This window comes from Neoarius graeffei, chromosome 12 (genome assembly GCF_027579695.1).
Source record: "Neoarius graeffei isolate fNeoGra1 chromosome 12, fNeoGra1.pri, whole genome shotgun sequence".
Taxonomy (NCBI): domain Eukaryota; kingdom Metazoa; phylum Chordata; class Actinopteri; order Siluriformes; family Ariidae; genus Neoarius; species Neoarius graeffei.
In genome coordinates, this window is record NC_083580.1 from 62,467,067 (window position 1) to 62,486,617 (window position 19,551).

A 19,551-nucleotide genomic window follows, 5' to 3' on the forward strand; every position below is an offset into this window, starting at 1 on the left:
ATTATTTTGGATTTTTGGAAAAAAAAGTGTTTTTCAAATTTTTTACATGAAAAAAATAGATTTTGACTTAGTTTCTAAGAGCAGTGTTAGTTTCCGGAGCATATATCCAAAACTATTCATGATACGGATTTGAAACTTGGTGTACATGTTTAACAAGGTGATGTAGATGTGCCTTTGCATACTAAGAAATTTTGAGAAATTTAAATTTTTCATGTTTCCATGGAAACAATTTCAGACTTGGGCTACATCCACACGACAACGGCAACGAGATTTTTTTTTTTTTTAGCGGGTAAAAAAAAATATCGTGTCCACATGGGCAACGGATCAGTAAAATATCAGGTACATATGGCAACGCAACGCTTGCTGAAAACGATGCAATACACATGCCATATCTCTATGTGCGCTGTAAGACGGTCCCATCGGAGACACCAGAACAATAGAAGAAATAGGACGCATGCGCATAAACCCCTTCTTCTACCCGGCCTGAAGCACTCACAGGAACAAAAACGCAACAACAAGTGGTCGTGCAAGCGTCTCTGCCGCTCGCCTAGTTGGTATAACACCTGTACATTTTGCTTCAATAATGCGAATAAACTTAGCAGCGACTGCAGCACTGAAACTACTACTACTCTGGGGTCCGCCATTGTTGCTGTTACTAATGATGCGCGCGAGAGTGCTGCTTGTTCTAGTCATGTGGTTGTGACGTCATCGTAAACAAATCCGTTCTACTCATCCAGACGACTTCGCAACAGCGCTGTTGCCAGATTTGTCCACTCTGGAAACTGTTCTCAAAAAATATCGTTTTGGGGCACCCAAAACGCCGGTGCCGTGTGGACGCCAGGCCGAAACGATAAACAATTTTATCGGATTCACCTGAATCCGTTGCTGTGTGGACAGGGCCTTAGTCTCTCAGGTTGGTCTTAAGGTCTCTGCATGCTCTTGCGACAAGGCTTTTGCAGATAGCTTTTCGCAGACAGTTGTAATTTATCGTTGAGCGGGGAGTAATAGGCATGCGTGATGTTATTCACCGCCACAACGCAAGGGGGCGCGAAGTCACGAAATCGCTAGGAGTAGTTGGTGGGTGTGGTTAGTGGAGTGTTTATCCTCCGGTTACTTATAATGACTAGAACTGGAGTCGTATAGATGTACGTACTTCCTCACTTCCTCGATCAACCGCTCTTCGTGCTACTCCATCTTCGCTCGTGTTTTTAAAAATGGCGGTCGTGAAAACAAACCAAACCGGGAAAGTAGGGAAGCGGAAGTGCGTGTACAGCGGATGTAGAGTGGACCAATCAGAGCCCTCTTGTCTGCGACGCTGTCTGCGAGGCTTCTGCGGTTGTCACAATTTTTGGGAGGTGCGCGCAGAGCGTCTGCGAAGGTGGGGGGGCTACGCAGACGCTGTCTGCGGCGCCGTCTGCGAGGACTGGGTTGTCAGCATAAATTGGCCTTTAGGGGTAGGTTTTGTTTCTGGAGCAGAACTGGAAAACTGTGAGTGGTACGGTCTTGAAAGTTGGTATTTGTGTTGATTAAGTAATGTATATGTGCTGTTTGATACTAAGAAATGTGAGAAATTGTAATTTTTAGCTTACCTGGACCAAAGGTCCGATGGGCTTATGCCATGGGCTGCTGAGGTCAGCGTAAAGAGGTAGGGTTGGTTTCCTGCAGCAGAACTTGAAAAATGTGACAAATAATATCTTGAAACTTGGTTTATAGTTGGTATATAGGGCGGGAGATATAGATGACTGTTTTTTTTTTTCCCCCCTTGCAGATAAATCCAAAAGAAGCTGTGAAGTTCTCTGATTTTCCACTCTCAAAGAAGACTTTGCAAGGTACTTGGTATTATCATTTAAGCTAATGCTATGTTTTAATTTGTGACGAAAATGTACAGTACTAGTCAAAAGTTTGTACACCCCAACTCATTCAGAGGTTGTTTTGTATTTTCTACATTGTAGAACAATACTGAAGGCATCAAAGCTATGAAATAACACATGGAACCATATATGGAATTATGTGGTAAATAAAAAAATTGTTTTGGTTTCTTCAAAGTAGATACTAAAACACTACCATGATGACACTTGGAATATTGTGCATTGGTATGGGATCCTTATCAAAAGGACTCCATATCACAGCTGGAGGGAGTTCAATGATGCACAGCCAGATTCGTCTTGAACAATAATAAGAAAAAGGCTCGTGTAACAGAAATGCTTAAATAGAAACCATTAGGACACAAGAGGGTGGTGTAGAAGATGACACTCATCTACAAATCGGTGAATAAGTTAATTTCCCTGGACACAGACTTGTACCAAACTAAGCCATATACACAAGGAGTATTACCAAGGAAAAATACAGCCAACTCATTTGACAAAATATAAGCTAATAAGGATTGTTACAAATATTCACGATTCCCAAGGACATCTGCACAACAGAATTGTCTCCCAGCAAATGTTAGAGATGCCCCCACCCTAGGCAACTTTAAATCCAGACTGCAGACAGTTGATCTGGGTAACATCATCCAAAAATCCCTGTTCAGGAATTAATATCCCACTCATGCCGCTTTTCCACTACCAACGCGGCTGAGTTGGGCTGAGCCGTGCCGTGCTGAGTCGAGCTGAGCGAGGCTGTTGAAGTTGCATTTCGACTACAACCGCGCTGAACCGTGCTGGCTGGAAGTGGGTGGACACATTGGGTGGAGTTAGCGAAAGTGGGTGGACGTCACGTGATGTCGTTAGGCAGCGCAAACAGTGACATCAGTGAGCTTTTAAGCGGTAGTCTCACGACCCGAATAGTAAACAATAAACATGGAGGACATGGAGTCGTTAGTGTTGCTGGTCTTGGTGCTGTGGCTTGTTGTCACCGACAACGCCAACAGATACTGGCAAGAGCGTATAGATGAGACGAGGCGCATAAGGCTTCAGAAATTCTCGTAATTCGTAATTCTTCTTCTTCCGGGTTTACAGTGTTTACAGATCCCAGCGTGCTCGCGGGGCGTGTGAGGACACTCCTCCTCACCAATCAGTGCACAGGGGAGTGTCTGCTCACGCCCCTAGCCCCACTCGGCTCGGTTTGGCTCGCTTCAGCCCCACTCCAAAACCGTGCGAGTTTTGGGTGCTAAGCAGGGCTGAAGCGAGCTGAGCTGAGTCGCGCCGCTCTGAGGTAGTCGAAACGCGAGCCGTGTCGGGCTGAAGTGAGCTGAAGTGAGCTGAAGCGAGCTGAAGTGAGCTGAAAAAGGGTAGTGGAAAAGGGCCATCAGTAGACTTGCGCCTGCATGTTCCATCCCATCTGTGGAGTTTATGCAGTAGCCAACCACAAGCTTTACACACTGTTGGCATTCTCTTAACCAGCTTCATGAGGTGGTCGCCTGGAACGCTTCTCAATTAACAAAAGTTAATTAGTGCAATTTCTTGCTGCCTTAATGCGTTTGAGATCTCATCTCATTATCTGTAGCCGCTTTATCCTGTTCTACAGGGTCGCAGGCAAGCTGGAGCCTATCCCAGCTGACTACGGGCCAAAGGCAGGGTACACCCTGGACAAGTCGCCAGGTCATCACTAGGGATGCTAACTGATGACCGTTTGACCGGTGGTTGACCGAATCAACGTCAACCGGTTAATTTTTTGGTTGTCGGTGAAAAAAAAAAAAAAATCAATCGTTTTGAAGCTGCCGATTTTGGAGCGGAGGACTTGGAATTCTGTGTTGTAAACGCTTGGGCATGCCATGCGGTGTAAGGACGACAGCTGACAAATCAGAAACACCCATTCAGTCATGTCCCGCCCTCCCACCCCAGTTAAAGACAGCTGACAAATCAGAAACACCCATTCAGTCACGTCCCGCCCCAGTTGAACACAGCTGCCACTCAGTGAAAGAAAAGTGTAGACACAGGCTTTTTAGCTTACAAATTACTATTCTTTTTTTTTTTTTAATTATTATTAGAAGGCACATGGAGTTTAGTCCTGCCTTGGCCAGTGCATTCTGAAAGTATGTTTCGGTCTGTAGCCAACAATGCATGTTATTGCAGATCATATCTCTCCACACAAACTAAAGGCGCAGATGCCGACTTTTTCACGGCTTTTTCATGGACTGTAACGGCATTTGCTTATGTAGTAATTTTAATACAGAATTTACTCTGATGAAATTATTCAGACACTCCAACGTCCCCCCCCCCCCCCCCCCCCCCCCCCAAAAAAAAATCGGATCTGCACGAGCCGTGAAAAAGGCGCGCCGTTTGCATCCCTGTTTAAACTCACAGGTTAACCGGCTAATGAGGCTCGGTGGTCGGTCAAGATTTTTTTTAGTTTTCGCCATCCCTAGTCATCACAGGGCTGACACATAGACACAGACAACCATTCACACTCACATTCACACCTACGGTCAATTTAGAGTCACCAGTTAACCTAACCTGCATGTCTTTGGACTGTGGGGGAAACCGGAGCACCCGGAGGAAACCCACGCGGACACGGGAAGAACATGCAAACTCCGCACAGCAAGGCCCTCGCCGGCCACGGGGCTCAAACTCGGACCTTCTTGCTGTGAGGCGACAGCGCTAACCACTACACCACCGTGCCGGCGCGTTTGAGATCAAAGAGTAAATTATGATGATAATATATTGAATTTATATAGCGCCTTTCTCAAAACCCAAGGTCGCTTTACAGTAATAAGCAGAAGAAAAAAAAAGTCCACCAAATAGAGGTCAGGATATCATTCCAGTGGTGTAGCGGCCACAGTCCCACCAAAAGGCACACGAAAACAAATCCCACATCTCCAGCACAGCCACAGTGATGCTGCCAGCAACATCGCTCGAACACCACGCCATGAATCCACAAAGCGAGCACAGAAGCACCGCCATGCAGAGCGCTGGTGTGTCCCAAACCGCCTGCACAGCTGCCGCGACGCCACCGAGCAACATCGCTCGGAACATCACGCCAAGCATTAAAGCACCGAGCGCTGGACAACCACGATGTTAAAATGAGCAGCGAGCTCACTGCAGTCCATAGCTGGGAGCACAGGCATCACCCACAGCGAACCAAGGCCTGGAGGGAACGGACGCCCAAAACTGGGTCCGGAGCTACACCGCAACCGGCGGACAAAAACACTCAAACATCAAATACAGAAAAAAGAAGAAAAAAAGGAGAGAAAATAAAATGGCTCCGGTGAGAAGCAGCAGCCAGAATGCGCATGACATACTCTCAACCGGAAACGGAAAAAACCCAGGGGTGAATAGGGGTAAATAAGAAGATGCAGTAAATAGCCTGACTCCACACCTGTAGTAATCTGTGTTATGTCAAGAACTGCTCAACTAAGTAAAGAGAAACGACATCCATCATTACTTTAAGACACGAAGTGTCTTAACGAATAAAAGTAAAGAAAAACCATTGAATTAGGAGGTGTGTCCAATCTTTTGACCGGTCCTGTATACCAGCAGAGTGAATGTGTGTTTTATTATTTTGGCAGGTTTGCAAGAGGCTCAGTATCGGCAGCCCACGGAGATCCAGAGACAGACCATCGGCTTTGCTCTGCAGGGAAAAGATGTCTTGGGTGCTGCAAAAACCGGCTCAGGAAAAACTCTTGCTTTCCTCATTCCTGTAAGCGACGACTGCTGAATGACAGAAAAGGCTGCGATGCGTTATCTCTGCCATACAGCTCTTTAAAACGGCACAAATAGCTTGATATGGTTTTATGTTGAATTCTGCTAGGTGCTGGAGTGTCTGTACCGTAACCAGTGGACAGCCATGGATGGTCTCGGTGCGCTTATAATCTCTCCCACTCGAGAGCTGGCTTATCAGACGTTCGAGGTGCTGAGGAAAGTGGGGAAGAACCATGAGTTCTCAGCTGGCCTTGTTATTGGTGGAAAGGTGCGTTATCTGTTTATAAGAGAAATATTGTGCTGCAGCTTGTAAGCTACATGTGATGTGCTATTTGTTAGTGGTTGTACTAGGGATGCACCGACAGGGAGGACGATTATTGTGAATTATTAGAGGGATGATGGTGGCGTGCTTTGACACTGTCCTTTGTTTATATCATCAAGTATCGGATCAATCCGTCCCCAAGAGTCAGCATCATATTAAACCCATAGCTGTGCATTTTGCATTACAAAAGTGAGATTATGACACGGCTTTCCCCAAAGCGCGGGCACACGGCGCTCTGCCGTACTGTGCGACGTCAGCACTGCGCTATCACTTGCACACCAAAAAATAAAAAAATCAAAACCATAAATTGAACAATGCAGAGTACTTTCCACACCTAAATACAGGTAGTCGTCAACTTGCGACCGATCGACTTTACGACCGTCTGGTTATGACTGGCAAGTGTTTCCCAGCTGAGCGTACGACAGTTTCCGCCCCAGCTCCCGGCAGCGCCTCTCGCCGCGTACAACAGTTTCCGCCCCAGCTCCAGGCACACGCGCAGTCTCCCTCGCGCACTCCGTCATACAGTTTCCGCCCCAGCTCCCGGTTTATGAAACGAGCAAATGCTCCCGCCAGCCCGAGCGCTGCAACAGCTGATGATGACGTAGACCAGGGGATTCAAACTGATCCATAAAGGGCCGTGTGGCTGCAGGTTTTCATTCCAGCCATGCAGCAGCACCCTGATTTGGCTTATTCAATCAACTGACACACCCACCCTTTAATCAAGGGTGGGTGTGGCTGCAAGTATTTGACTGTGTGAAGACAGTTCAGTTGATTGAATGAGCCAAGTCAGGTGTGCTGCTGCATGGCTGGAATGAAAACCTGCAGCCACACGGCCCTTTATGGATCAATTTGAACACCCCTGACGTAGACGACCCACAGCCAAGTGCCAGTGATGCCAGCGGTCACTAAATTTTGTATTTTGCTATGTTTTACATTTGTATTTTGGTATGTTTCAAACTAAAATGTTTTCTATTTTTCACACCTGTATTTTGTATTTTTTGTTTTGCACATATTAAACGAATTGTACTGTACGCAGTGTAGTATGCAGTGTTTGACTTAAACCAAATAATGAGCCAAGGTAATGAAATAAGAAAATGTTGATGAAATAAGACTTTAAGATGATTACAATATCATTACACATCACAATATACTTACGTTCATTTAACATAGGCCGACTTACGACCAGATCGGTTTACAACCGGTCAGTCGTAACCAAACGCAGTCATAAGTCGACGACTACCTGTATATCCTATTCCCCTCTGAAAATGAGTAATAGCTATAGAAATGGAAATATATGGATCTAGATTCGGGCTATTCAATTGGCGGCCTGTGAGGCAATTTGTCCCGGCCCTTTAAAGGGGAACTGAAGTCATTTTTAAACTTGCTTTATTTCTTAATGTATTATTCAACTACGTTTTCGGTTTTATTAACCTTATATCGTGACTCGTATTGGCATATTATATTACACTTATAAGCCTTTTCGGTTTTTAGCCATGTTGAATGTAGTTCGTTTGGTCCACGGCAGGCGTCGCTTATCCGCACGATCTTCACGAGACTTGTGCAAGACTTCAAACGTGAAGTGTCGGCGCCGCCATTTTGAAAACTGTTTACACAGCGGCCAGATCGCCATATCATTCCAACTTGGATTAATTTCGAGATTTGCCAGCTTCATCAGTGATGGAGTGTCAGTCCTGCATGCTGTGGCGCGTGCACCTGAAGGTGCGCCAAGTGGACTCCAGCACGCGCACCGTGAACAAGGCGCACCTGAGCTCAATTAAGGAACTGTGAGTTTGCGTATTTCAGGACTTTGCTGATGCATTTGCATCGCAAAGTATTACGATACGCACGTACGCATTACCGAGCCTTTCTGCCCGTTGTCTTGATTTCCTGTTTCACGATCCTTGTACCCGTTTCTCGTTCTTGTCCTCGCTTAGCCTTTGATGTACTGTTTGCGCCTCAACCGACCCTTTTGCCTGTATTCTCGTTTTTGATCTAGCCTGCAGTTTTGGATTGTTTGCCTGTGTTTTTATTGTCTCGCTGTATATATATTCTGCACTTTATTAAACTGTATACTTCTGCACATACACTACCGTTCAAAAGTTTGGGGTCACCCAGACAATTTTGTGTTTTCCATGAAAAGTCACACTTTTATTTCCCACCATAAGTTGTAAAATGAATAGAAAATATAGTCGAGACATTTTTCTGGCCATTTTGAGCATTTAATCGACCCCACAAATGTGATGCTCCAGAAACTCAATCTGCTCAAAGGAAGGTCAGTTTTATAGCTTCTCTAAAGAGCTCAACTGTTTTCAGCTGTGCTAACATGATTGTACAAGGGTTTTCTAATCATCCATTAGCCTTCTGAGGCAATGAGCAAACACATTGTACCATTAGAACACTGGAGTGAGAGTTGCTGGAAATGGGCCGCTATACACCTATGGAGATATTGCACCAAAAACCACACATTTGCAGCTAGAATAGTCATTTACCACATTAGCAATGTATAGAGTGCATTTCTGATTAGTTTAAAGTGATCTTCATTGAAAAGAACAGTGCTTTTCTTTCAAAAATAAGGACATTTCAAAGTGACCCCAAACTTTTGAACGGTTGTGTACATCCGCCTCCCTCACGTACGTGACATGGAGATTATTCCATACAACTTCGAACCAACGTGGAGTAGAGAAGAGTTGGAAAGACGACAGGATAAGGACTAGTCCGTCGCGCTGGTATTTACGTCATTACTGTCGCACAATTAAAACGTACCAGATCAGGCGGCTGGTGGGTTTTCAAAAATAATAAATACATGCCTGATATGGCACGTTTGAAATGAAGAAGAAGAATGACGTAAATAACAGTGCGACGGACTAGTGTCCGAAAGCGTGTTTTGATTTTACCAATGAGCTCACTATATAGTCCTCTATATTGTAATTCCCTATATAGTGAGTAGAGAGTAGTGAATGAGTGATTGATTTCGGACACAGGGTCAGTTATCAGGCGACCTGCGACAGTCGTTACAGCTGGCAGGTTCTGAAAAGTTTTGAGCTCATGATGTCAGCCATGAGAAATTCCCTCATTCAAGGGGTCTTGCTCTCTTTATCCTCGCAATGTTTGGCAGGACTTGCGCATGCGAATCGGCATTTTCACACACGACTGCCATTAAAACGAATAATCACGCATCCCTCACTGCCCAGATTCTGCACCACTGTATGCGTATGGCCCTGACCGCATATACACCTGACTTCACTGCTCTTGCTAAATCGAAAAAATGTCATTTCTCTCACTAGATGACAAATGTTGGCTTATTTTTGAAATATCTGATGCAATTTCAATAGAATTACTTTGTCTTAAAACACTGCACTGATATGTTGTCATATAATTCCCCAGAGGAAAACATCGCTTCTTACAACAGTCTTATCTTTGTCTTTCAGAAACAAATCAGCTCTTATATTGATCTCTCTCTCTCTCTCTCTCTCTCTCTCTCTCTCTCTCTCTCTCTCTCTCCTTTTCTCTCTCTTTCTCCTAAAGGGATTTTAGGAGAAACAGATCAAAATTCAGTAAGATCTTATTTATTTCTATGAGACAACGACAAGACTGTTGTCCAGTGGTGCTTGAAAGTTTGTGAACTCTTTAGAATTTTCTATATTTTCTGCATAAATATGACTTAAAACATCATCAGATTTTCACACAAGTCCTAAAAGTAGATAGAGAACCCAGTTAAACAAATGAGACAAAAAATATTATACTTGGTCATTTATTTATTGAGGAAAATGATCCAATATTACATATCTGTGAGTGGCAAAAGTACTTGAACCTTTGCTTTCAGTATCTGGTGTGACCCGCTTGTGCAGCAATAACTGCAAAAAAACGTTCCCGGTAACTGTTGATCAGTCCTGCACACCAGCTTGGAGGAATTTTAGCCCATTCCTCCGTACAGAGCAGCTTCAACTCTGGGATGTTGGTGGGTTTCCTCACATGAACTGCTCGCTTCAGGTCCTTCCACAACATTTCCATTGGAATAAGGTCAGGACTTTGACTTGGCCATTCCAAAACATTAACTTTACTCTTCTTTAACCATTCTCTGTCAGAACGACTTGTGTGCTTAGGGTCGTTGTCTTGCTGCATGACCCACCTTCTCTTGAGATTCAGTTCATGGACAGATGTCCTGACATTTTCCTTTAGAATTCGCTGGTATAATTCACAATTCATTGTTGGGTTATTCCATGTCAAATCTCTGAATGCTCCCACTCGACCATCTCAGATATGCTGCCACAGAGCGTAGTGTAGAATTTCCAAGCAAATTCAAGTCCCCAGAATTCTATGATAAACTAAAAGTCCATGTTCTACAAGTACTCTTGCCAGATTTTGACACTTGAAAATCTGAAGGACCTAGCTTAAATACTTTTCTAGATACAGCAATCTCAAAGTGGCTCCCCAAAAAACTCTGCTCAAAACGGGTCCGAGGTTAGTTGCAAAAATATTTTTTTTATGACAAAACTATAAGGAGTTGGGAGCTAAAATTTGGGACTTTTCCTATTGGGAAGTGTGTGAACCTCCTGGAATTTTTTCAGCCAAATCTGAGATTGTCGAGTGGGAGCATTCAGAGATTTGACATGGAATGACCCTGTTCCATCAATGATGGCAAGCCGTCCTGGCCTAGATGCAGCAAAACAGGCCCAAACCATGATACTACCACCACCATGTTTCACAGATGGGATAAGGTTCTTATGCTGGAATGCAGTGTTTTCCTTTCTCCAAACATAACACTTCTCATTTAAACCAAAAAGGTCTGTTTTGGTCTCATCCGTCCACAAAACATTTTTCCAATAGCCTTCTGGCTTGTCCACGTCATCTTTAGCAAACTGCAGACGAGCAGCAATGTTCTTTTTGGAGAGCAGTGGCTTTCTCCTTGCAACCCTGCCATGCACACCATTGTTGTTCAGTGTTCTCCTGATGGTGGACTCATGAACATTTAACATTAGCCAATGTGAGAGAGGCCTTCAGTTGCTTAGAAGTTACCCTGGGGTCCTTTGTGACCTCACCGACTATTACACGCCTTGCTCTTGGAGTGATCTTTGTTGGTCGACCACTCCTGGGGAGGGTAAGAATGGTCTTGAATTTCCTCCATTTGTACACAATCTGTCTGACTGTGGATTGGTGGAGTCCAAACTCTTTAGAGATGGTTTTGTAACCTTTTCCAGCCTGATGAGCATCAACAACGCTTTTTCTAAGGTCCTCAGAAATCTCCTTTGTTTGTGCCATGATACACTTCCACAAACATGTGTTGTGACGATCAGACTTTGATAGATCCCTGTTCTTTAAATAAAACAGGGTGCCCACTCACACCTGATTGTCATCCCATTGATTGAAAACACCTGACTCTAATTTCACCTTCAAATTAACTGCTAATCCTAGAGGTTCACATACTTTTGCCACTCACAGATATGTAATATTGGATCATTTTCCTCAATAAATAAATGACCAAGTATAATATTTTTGTCTCATTTGTTTAACTGGGTTCTCTTTATCTACTTTTAGGACTTGTGTGAAAATCTGATGTTTCAGGTCATATTTATGCAGAAATATAGAAAATTCTAAAGGGTTCACAAACTTTCAAGCACCACTTTAAGTAGTAATATTTTCCTCTGGGTCATGCCATACTATGCACTTGTCTTTTTGTCTCTCCCCCCCCCCCCCCCCTTTTTTTTTTTTTGGAGAGAGGGTTGGGTCTTTGTCTTAAAACAATACAATGCACTGATGTTATGCAGTTACAAAATACAATATAAATAAGATCTCCTGTGTTGTTGTTGTACTTTAGCTGTTCATGTCTCATCTCATCTCATTATCTGTAGCCGCTTTATCCTTCTACAGGGTCGCAGGCAAGCTGGAGCCTATCCCAGCTGACTACGGGCGAAAGGCGGGGTACACCCTGGACAAGTCGCCAGGTCATCACAGGGCTGACACATAGACACAGACAACCATTCACACTCACATTCACACCTACGGTCAATTTAGAGTCACCAGTTAACCTAACCTGCATGTCTTTGGACTGTGGGGGAAACCGGAGTACCCGGGGGAAACCCACGCGGACACGGGGAGAACATGCAAACTCCACACAGAAAGGCCCTCGCCGGCCACGGGGCTCGAACCCAGGACCTTCTTGCTGTGAGGCGACAGCACTAACCACTACACCACCGTGCCGCCGCTGTTCATGTGATTACTCATATTTCAAGTGCTATTTATCAGGCCCCTCATTTGTAATATTTTTCATGAACTGGCCCTCATTGCAAACTAGTTGAATATCCTTGGTCTAGACTATCCTGGTACTCAACCCAGAAGTGAAAATAAAGGGTTTCGATGTGTGCACTGACTGCCATTCACAACCATACATAACATCACGTCCTCAGCACTGGTCGCTAGATGGCGCTGTTGTGTGATTTGACCTTGATTCTGTTCCTGGCATCCTGGAATTGGAAAATGAAAAGGTGTGCTACGAAGTGTCTCATCTCATCTCATTATCTCTAGCCGCTTTATCCTGTTCCACAGGGTCGCAGGCAAGCTGGAGCCTATCGCTACGAAGTGTTTTTATTTCAAATCTAATTTTGCCCTTTAAATTTTGCTCCTTGCATATTTGACAAGGCAAAAAACAGCAAATTTAATAATGTCGAGTTGTGCCTAAATCAGCCCTAGATGCCGCTAGAATGCACCATTTGAAGTCTCTAATTAAATAAATTTCCAGGGTAGCCCCTGGACCCCCCCCCCCCCCAGCAGCCTTCGGGGCCCTCTGGGGCCGGGCCAGCCTTTACAGGCTGTGCTCCATGTCAGTAGCATTGCTCTGAGATATATATGAGTGATTCCACGCTGATGGGTACTGAAATGGGGACATGAACTTATTCACCTAAAACCATTTCTTTTTTTACCATCAGGTCACAAAACATGTAATCTTTAATGAATGATATGTTAAAAGATAACTTTAATTTTCTGAGATGTAATAAAAACATATTTATATGCCAAAGTCAAGCCTATGAGTTCCAAAATGATGTCTGTTCCATTACTTCTGTTACGACTGTCCATCTCGCGTCTGTTACAAATTAATTACAATCTAGCTATATACCATGTTAATCTTATTGAAAGAATGTGTATGTTTATTCTACTACACATGTTTATTAATTATATTTGCTAAAACATCACCTTCCTATGTTTCAAAAAGTAATTCTACATTGTTAAAATTGAGAATATATATGTCCACAACACTTCTGTTACGTTCTGACTTTGGCATATAAATATGTTTTTATTACATCTCAGAAAATTAAAGTTATCTTTTAACATATCATTCATTAAAGATTACATGTTTTGTGACCTGATGGTAAAAAAAGAAATGGTTTTAGGTGAATTTTTAAAAATAAGTTCATGTCCCCATTTCAGTACCCATAAGCGTGGAATCACTCATATATAAAATTATTATTATTTTTTTTCCTGGGGAAAGCCCTGTATAAAATAAATAAATTATTCCACGAAATCGAGTTGTATATGAGCTGATGAGGCACATGGCGCCAAGTAGACTATAAGCCATGTATGACAAGATTGAGTGGAATAACTGTTTTATTAACCCCGCCGACAGTAGTCGGAGGGGTTATTATTTTCACCTGCGTCAGTCTGTGTGTGTGTATCTGTCTGTCTGTCTGTCTGTGTGTCTGCAAGATATCTCAAGAACCAATGGATCGATTTGGACCAAATTTTGTACGTGTTGCCAATCACCCAGGAAGGAAACCATTAAATTTGGGAGGTCAAAGGTCAAGGTCATGGCAGAACTTCGAAATTTTCGCCCAATGTATTTTAATAGGGAAAAGGCGGGGTTTGCACTCGTTAGAGTGTCCCTGTCTAGTTATATCTACATTCACTTGATTTTTTGAGAAACTGAGCATTTTTGTTTTTATTTTTTGCAAAGTCTATCAATAATAACTTCATACAAAACATCTGACAATCATTTCCAGTTAGGATGTAAATAAACTGGCGAAATGACATAGCAATTTGTGAAAAAGGCTATAATAATTCTTCGGGAAAAAATGTTCTTGTCAATTAGTTTTGTTCCTTTTTGATTTTTTTTTTTAGATTTTGTTTTCAAGTAGAGGGCTTCCCCCCCGTCCTCGGTTGGTTCAGCAGTACACTCTGCCGTTTTTTCGCTACTCATGGCATATGAGCTGATATCGTAGTAGTAGTAGTAGTAGAGTAGCCAATCAGAGCGCACGATTGCTCATGTCCAGTGAATGTAGATAGAATAAAAGGTTTTAGCATAAAGTGTTGCTACATAATAACTTGGAGGGCTCTACCTAGACAGGACTGGAGCAAAAGGTTGATCTCCAGAGTCAGTCCGATGCTGAACCACTGCAGTATTAATGGGGCAAAAAATTGGACTGCACAAATATTAATATAAACGTTGTATACTCCAAAGTAACATATCTGATGAGTGAGTGAGTTTGGCTTGTCCAGCCATCTGTCTAAGATTCTTGTGTGTCCGATATCTCAAGAACAAGTGGTTGGATATTTCTCTGATTTATATGGAATTATGATTGTACCCAGTCGATGAACTGATTCAGTTTTGGAATTGATGCAAACGGGGTCATAGTCACAGCAAGGTCAGACAGACGTCTGATAGTTTTTCTTCAACAACTTCCTTCATGTTTAAAGTATAGTGTAAGGGTAGTGATTGGAGGCATCCTGGGCAATCCTGTGGTTGTCAGTTTGATTTGTTTCGAATAATTTCTAATTTTTCAGGTTGATTTCTTTCTTCCTCCAGAGTGACCTCTTGTCCAGAAAATGCAGTACACATAGTTGCCTGTTATTAACGTTTGTTAATAATATATCTGGCTTTAGGACCTCAAGGATGAGTCACTGAAGATTCATCGCACAAACATCATCATCTGTACACCAGGACGTCTGCTGCAGCACATGGACGAAAATTGCACCTTCCACGCCTCAGACCTGCACATGCTCGGTACACACACGCTCAGGCTCAACGCCAAGTTATTACTCAGTGTTGGTTTTAAACATAATAAGCTCTATGAGAAGATTAAAAATCAAAAACTAAAAGATTTAATTTAGGTCTAAAGGTACAAAAGGATTGCATTAATGCAATGTATCCTCACATGCAGTAAATAACCTGAATATTTGAATGTTTTACTTGGATTTTCTGAAATCCCATAACAGCACTTAACCTGGTACAAACTATTACACTGTGCTGTTTCCGTCATCATTATAATAATGATCATCATCATCATAAGACCATCCTTAAAAAAAAAAAATCCGTTTTCTGTCCACCGGGTGAGCAAAAAAATTTTCAGTCGGGAGGGAGGGATTTTTATTTATATATATATATATATATATATATATATATATATATATATATATATATATATATATATATATATATAAATCCCTCCCTCCTGACTGAAAATTTGGATATGGATGGATAAGAAATCGCAATGTTGTTTGCTTTTTCTTTCAGTACTTTTTTTATTACAAAAGCAGGCACATTTAATAAAATATGACGGTTTAATCAACTGAAACTTGTACAAAAACTAAGTTAGCATTTTAAATGCTGACTGCAACATTTGCAAAACTTTTACAAAGGTACTTAAAATGTCCGACACACAGACTTCTTGTAGTTCTAAATCGACCGTTAGGCCTAGTTCGGATGAAATTATTAAAATGATCACTGAATGATTTGTTTTTCTGAATCTTTACTATTTTGTTGTTCGCTAGAATACCATTTTGCGATTTCACACTTAAGCAAATGTTTGAAAACTCCGGATCTCCTTCCTTCATGGTGGCTGCCATTTTTTTTTTTTGTGCCGCACGGGCTTTCGACAGGGCTTTCCACAAGCGCCGGCTGCCGGCCATACAGCCGACTACACAATTAAGTCCAGCCGGCTACTTTATTGACTATTATTTTTGTAGCCCACAGGCTCTAAATATTAATTTTCGATTTTAATACAATTAAATGTTTATCTAACGGACTGACAATGTCAAACTGAACTGCACTCATTTAAGTTATGATTCGCGCTGTTTGTACCAATAACCACAAATTCCCCGCCGACTTCGTTGATCAAGGGAGAGTAACTCATCCGCGGCCCCGACATGCGGGGTGTGTGTGCACGCGCGCGCACTCGGCAGAGGCAGTCGTGTGTCAGGGCCGTCGGAGGCGACATCGGAGGGAACAGAAGCAGAGATGATGCTTATTTTGTCTCCGGTAAACCAGTCTTCTCTCATTCAGTTACGTGCTGGCATCAAAAGACACCGTTGGTTGTAAATGAAACCAAACTGAGTCGTTGGAGTGTATTTTCATACACAAATGGAGAAATGTTCGCTGAGTGTTTAATTGTGTAGCCCCACTGCAGACCGTTGTCGTTGTTAATTCATAGCATGCTCAGCTGCGTGAATGTGTCATGCACCGAAAATAAGAGATTTACAAGCCAGGAACGCCTCATGATGCATTACCAAGAAAAGAAAGATGATTTACTGCCATTTTACTTTGTATTTGAGTAAAGTGAATAAATAAATGGTCTGTGGAAAATACATTTAATCCTGGGAACTGCATGCACAGGAGCTTTTGTGTTTACTCCCCCCCCCCCCCCCCCCCCCCCGGGCTACTTATTTGTCATGGCTGGCTAGTATGAGCCTTAGTGGAAAGCCCTGGGAATGCGTAAATGTCAAGTTCGATTTTAGATTTACGAACCCGAAAAAAAAAAATGTCGAAAAACCTGGGGGCGTCATGGCTCAGGTTGATAAGGTGCCACACCATAAATCGGGGGACCCGGGTTCAATTCCGACCCAAGGTCATTTCCCGATCCCTCCCCGTCTCTCTCTCTCCTGCTCGTTTCCTGTCTCTACACTATCCTATCCAATAAAGGTGAAAAAAGCCCAAAAAATATCTTTAAAAAAAAAATGTCGAAAAACCGGCGTTAAAAAAAAAAAATTTCAACCGCACAAATGGCACTCACCTGGCCGGTGGACCGGAAACAGAACATTTTTTAATAATGGCCTAATTTATTACATTTATATAGCACTATACAGTGGGGCAAAAAAGTATTTAGTCAGCCACCAATTGTGCAAGTTCTCCCACTTAAAAAGATGAGAGAGGCCTGTAATTTTCATCATAGGTATACCTCAACTATGAGAGACAGAATGGGGGGAAAGAATCCAGGAAATCACATTGTAGGATTTTTAATGAATTAATTGGTAAATTCCTCAGTAAAATAAGTATTTGGTCACCTACAAGCAAGCAAGATTTCTGGCTCTCACAGACCTGTAACAACTTCTTCAAGAGGCTCCTCTGTCCTCCACTCGTTACCTGTATTAATGGCACCTGTTTGAACTCGTTATCAGTATAAAAGACACCTGTCCACAACCTCAAACAGTCACACTCCAAACTCCACTATGGCCAAGACCAAAGAGCTGTCAAAGGACACCAGAAACAAAATTGTAGACCTGCACCAGGCTGGGAAGACTGAATCTGCAATAGGTAAGCAGCTTGGTGTGAAGAAATCAACTGTGGGAGCAATTATTAGAAAATGGAAGACATACAAGACCACTGATAATCTCCCTCGATCTGGGGCTCCACGCAAGATCTCACCCCGTGGGGTCAAAATGATCACAAGAACGGTGAGCAAAAATCCCAGAACCACACGGGGGGACCTAGTGAATGACCTGCAGAGAGCTGGGACCAAAGTAACAAAGGCTACCATCAGTAACAGACTACGCCGCCAGGGACTCAAATCCTGCAGTGCCAGACGTGTCCCCCTGCTTAAGCTAGTACATGTCAAGGCCCATCTGAAGTTTGCTAGAGAGCATTTGGATGATCCAGAAGAGGATTGGGAGAATTTCATATGGTCAGATGAAACCAAAATAGAACTTTTTGGTAAAACTCAACTTGTGTTTGGAGGAGAAAGAATGCTGAGTTGCATCCAAAGAACACCATACCTACTGTGAAGCATGGGGGTGGAAACATCATGCTTTGGGGCTGTTTTTCTGCAAAGGGACCAGGACGACTGATCCGTGTAAAGGAAAGAATGAATGGGGCCATGTATCGTGAGATTTTGAGTGAAAACCTCCTTCCATCAGCAAGGGCATTGAAGATGAAACGTGGCTGGGTCTTTCAGCATGACAATGATCCCAAAGACACCGCCCAGGCAACGAAGGAGTGGCTTCGTAAGAAGCATTTCAAGGTCCTGGAGTGGCCTAGCCAGTCTCCAGATCTCAACCCCATAGAAAATCTTTGGAGGGAGTTGAAATTCCGTGTTGCCCAGCGACAGCCCCAAAACATCACTGCTCTAGAGGAGATCTGCATGGAGGAATGGGCCAAAATACCAGCAACAGTGTGTGAAAACCTTGTGAAGACTTCCAGAAAACGTTTGACCTCTGTCATTGCCAACAAAGGGTATATAACAAAGTATTGAGATGAACTTTTGTTATTGACCAAATACTTATTTTCCACCATAATTTGCAAATAAATTCTTTAAAAATCAGACAATGTGATTTTCTAGATTTTTTTTTCTCATTCTGTCTCTCATAGTTGAGGTGTACCTATGATGAAAATTACAGGCGCCTCATCTTTTTAAGTGGGAGAACTTGCACAATTGGTGCCTGACTAAATACTTTTTTGCCCCACTGTATATGCGCACTGTATAGCGCTCTACAATTTTTAAAAAATGCAAACAAACAATTATACTTGAAGTCTAAAATCATGACAGAATAAAAATGAAATTAAAAAATCATTTATTTTCAATAAAGAATTCAGAATCTAAGAAGCATAAGCTGATTTAAATAAGGTTTTCAATTGTTTCTTGAAATTGTTTGTTTACGCATGACCTAAGTTCTCTCGGCAAGGTATTCCATAACTTGGGACCTGCGTAGGCTAGCGTTCTTCCACCAAGTAATCCGTTAACTTCTAAAATTAGTTGATCTGATTAGATTTTTAAAAACTCCATCTGTTTCCTATGACAGTGTTGGATGAAGCTGACAGAATTTTAGACATGGGCTTCGCCGACACACTCAACGCCATTGTGGAGAACCTTCCAAAAACCAGACAGACGCTGCTGTTCTCTGCCACACAGACCAAGTCTGTGAAAGACCTGGCCAGACTCAGCCTGAAGAACCCCGAGTATGTGTGGGTTCACGAACAGGCCAAATTCAGGTACGACCACCAGTGTGTCTGCTTCTCTTTCACTTTTACACCATGACTCAGTCTCTCCTTATCTTAAAGAGACTCGGACTGAGTATGCGTGTTGTTTGTTCTGTACTCTGTCTCTCTCCAAACCTAAGTGACCATCGTTATTGCTGGGTTTCACGTGACGTCACATCCGCCTCATTAGTTATTCAAAACTTTAGCTGGTCGTCAACCAAAGCTCAGTTGACAAAAGCGTTTGTACGGAGAAGATGCATTGCTTGCATGAAAAATGTCTTGCGCTTGCGTTGTTTTAGGTTGTTCGAATTGATCAAACCATGAAACTGAAAAGTTTCTTCAGGGTTCCCCGTGAACTTAAAAAAAAAAAAGGGTGAACGAACACAGGATTTTACAAAAAGATGTTGAGAAAGGTGGCTTTTGAACCTCTCACTGAAATCGAAGGGAGCTGAGTCGAAGCATGCTCGAGTTTG

At 42.8% G+C, this 19,551-nt stretch overlaps 1 protein-coding gene across 2 annotated transcripts in view; it reads left to right on the forward strand.

Moving 5' to 3' along the window:
• ddx10 (DEAD (Asp-Glu-Ala-Asp) box polypeptide 10) overlaps window positions 1–19,551 on the forward strand; it is a 112,889-nt gene that overhangs the window by 13,639 nt on the left and 79,699 nt on the right. For both annotated transcript variants that reach the window (XM_060936161.1, XM_060936162.1), the window contains exons 2-6: window positions 1,769–1,829; window positions 5,447–5,577; window positions 5,689–5,847; window positions 14,773–14,893; window positions 18,901–19,090. In XM_060936161.1, coding sequence (XP_060792144.1) covers window positions 1,769–1,829; window positions 5,447–5,577; window positions 5,689–5,847; window positions 14,773–14,893; window positions 18,901–19,090 — 662 coding nt within the window. The remainder of the gene's footprint in view (window positions 1–1,768; window positions 1,830–5,446; window positions 5,578–5,688; window positions 5,848–14,772; window positions 14,894–18,900; window positions 19,091–19,551) is intronic.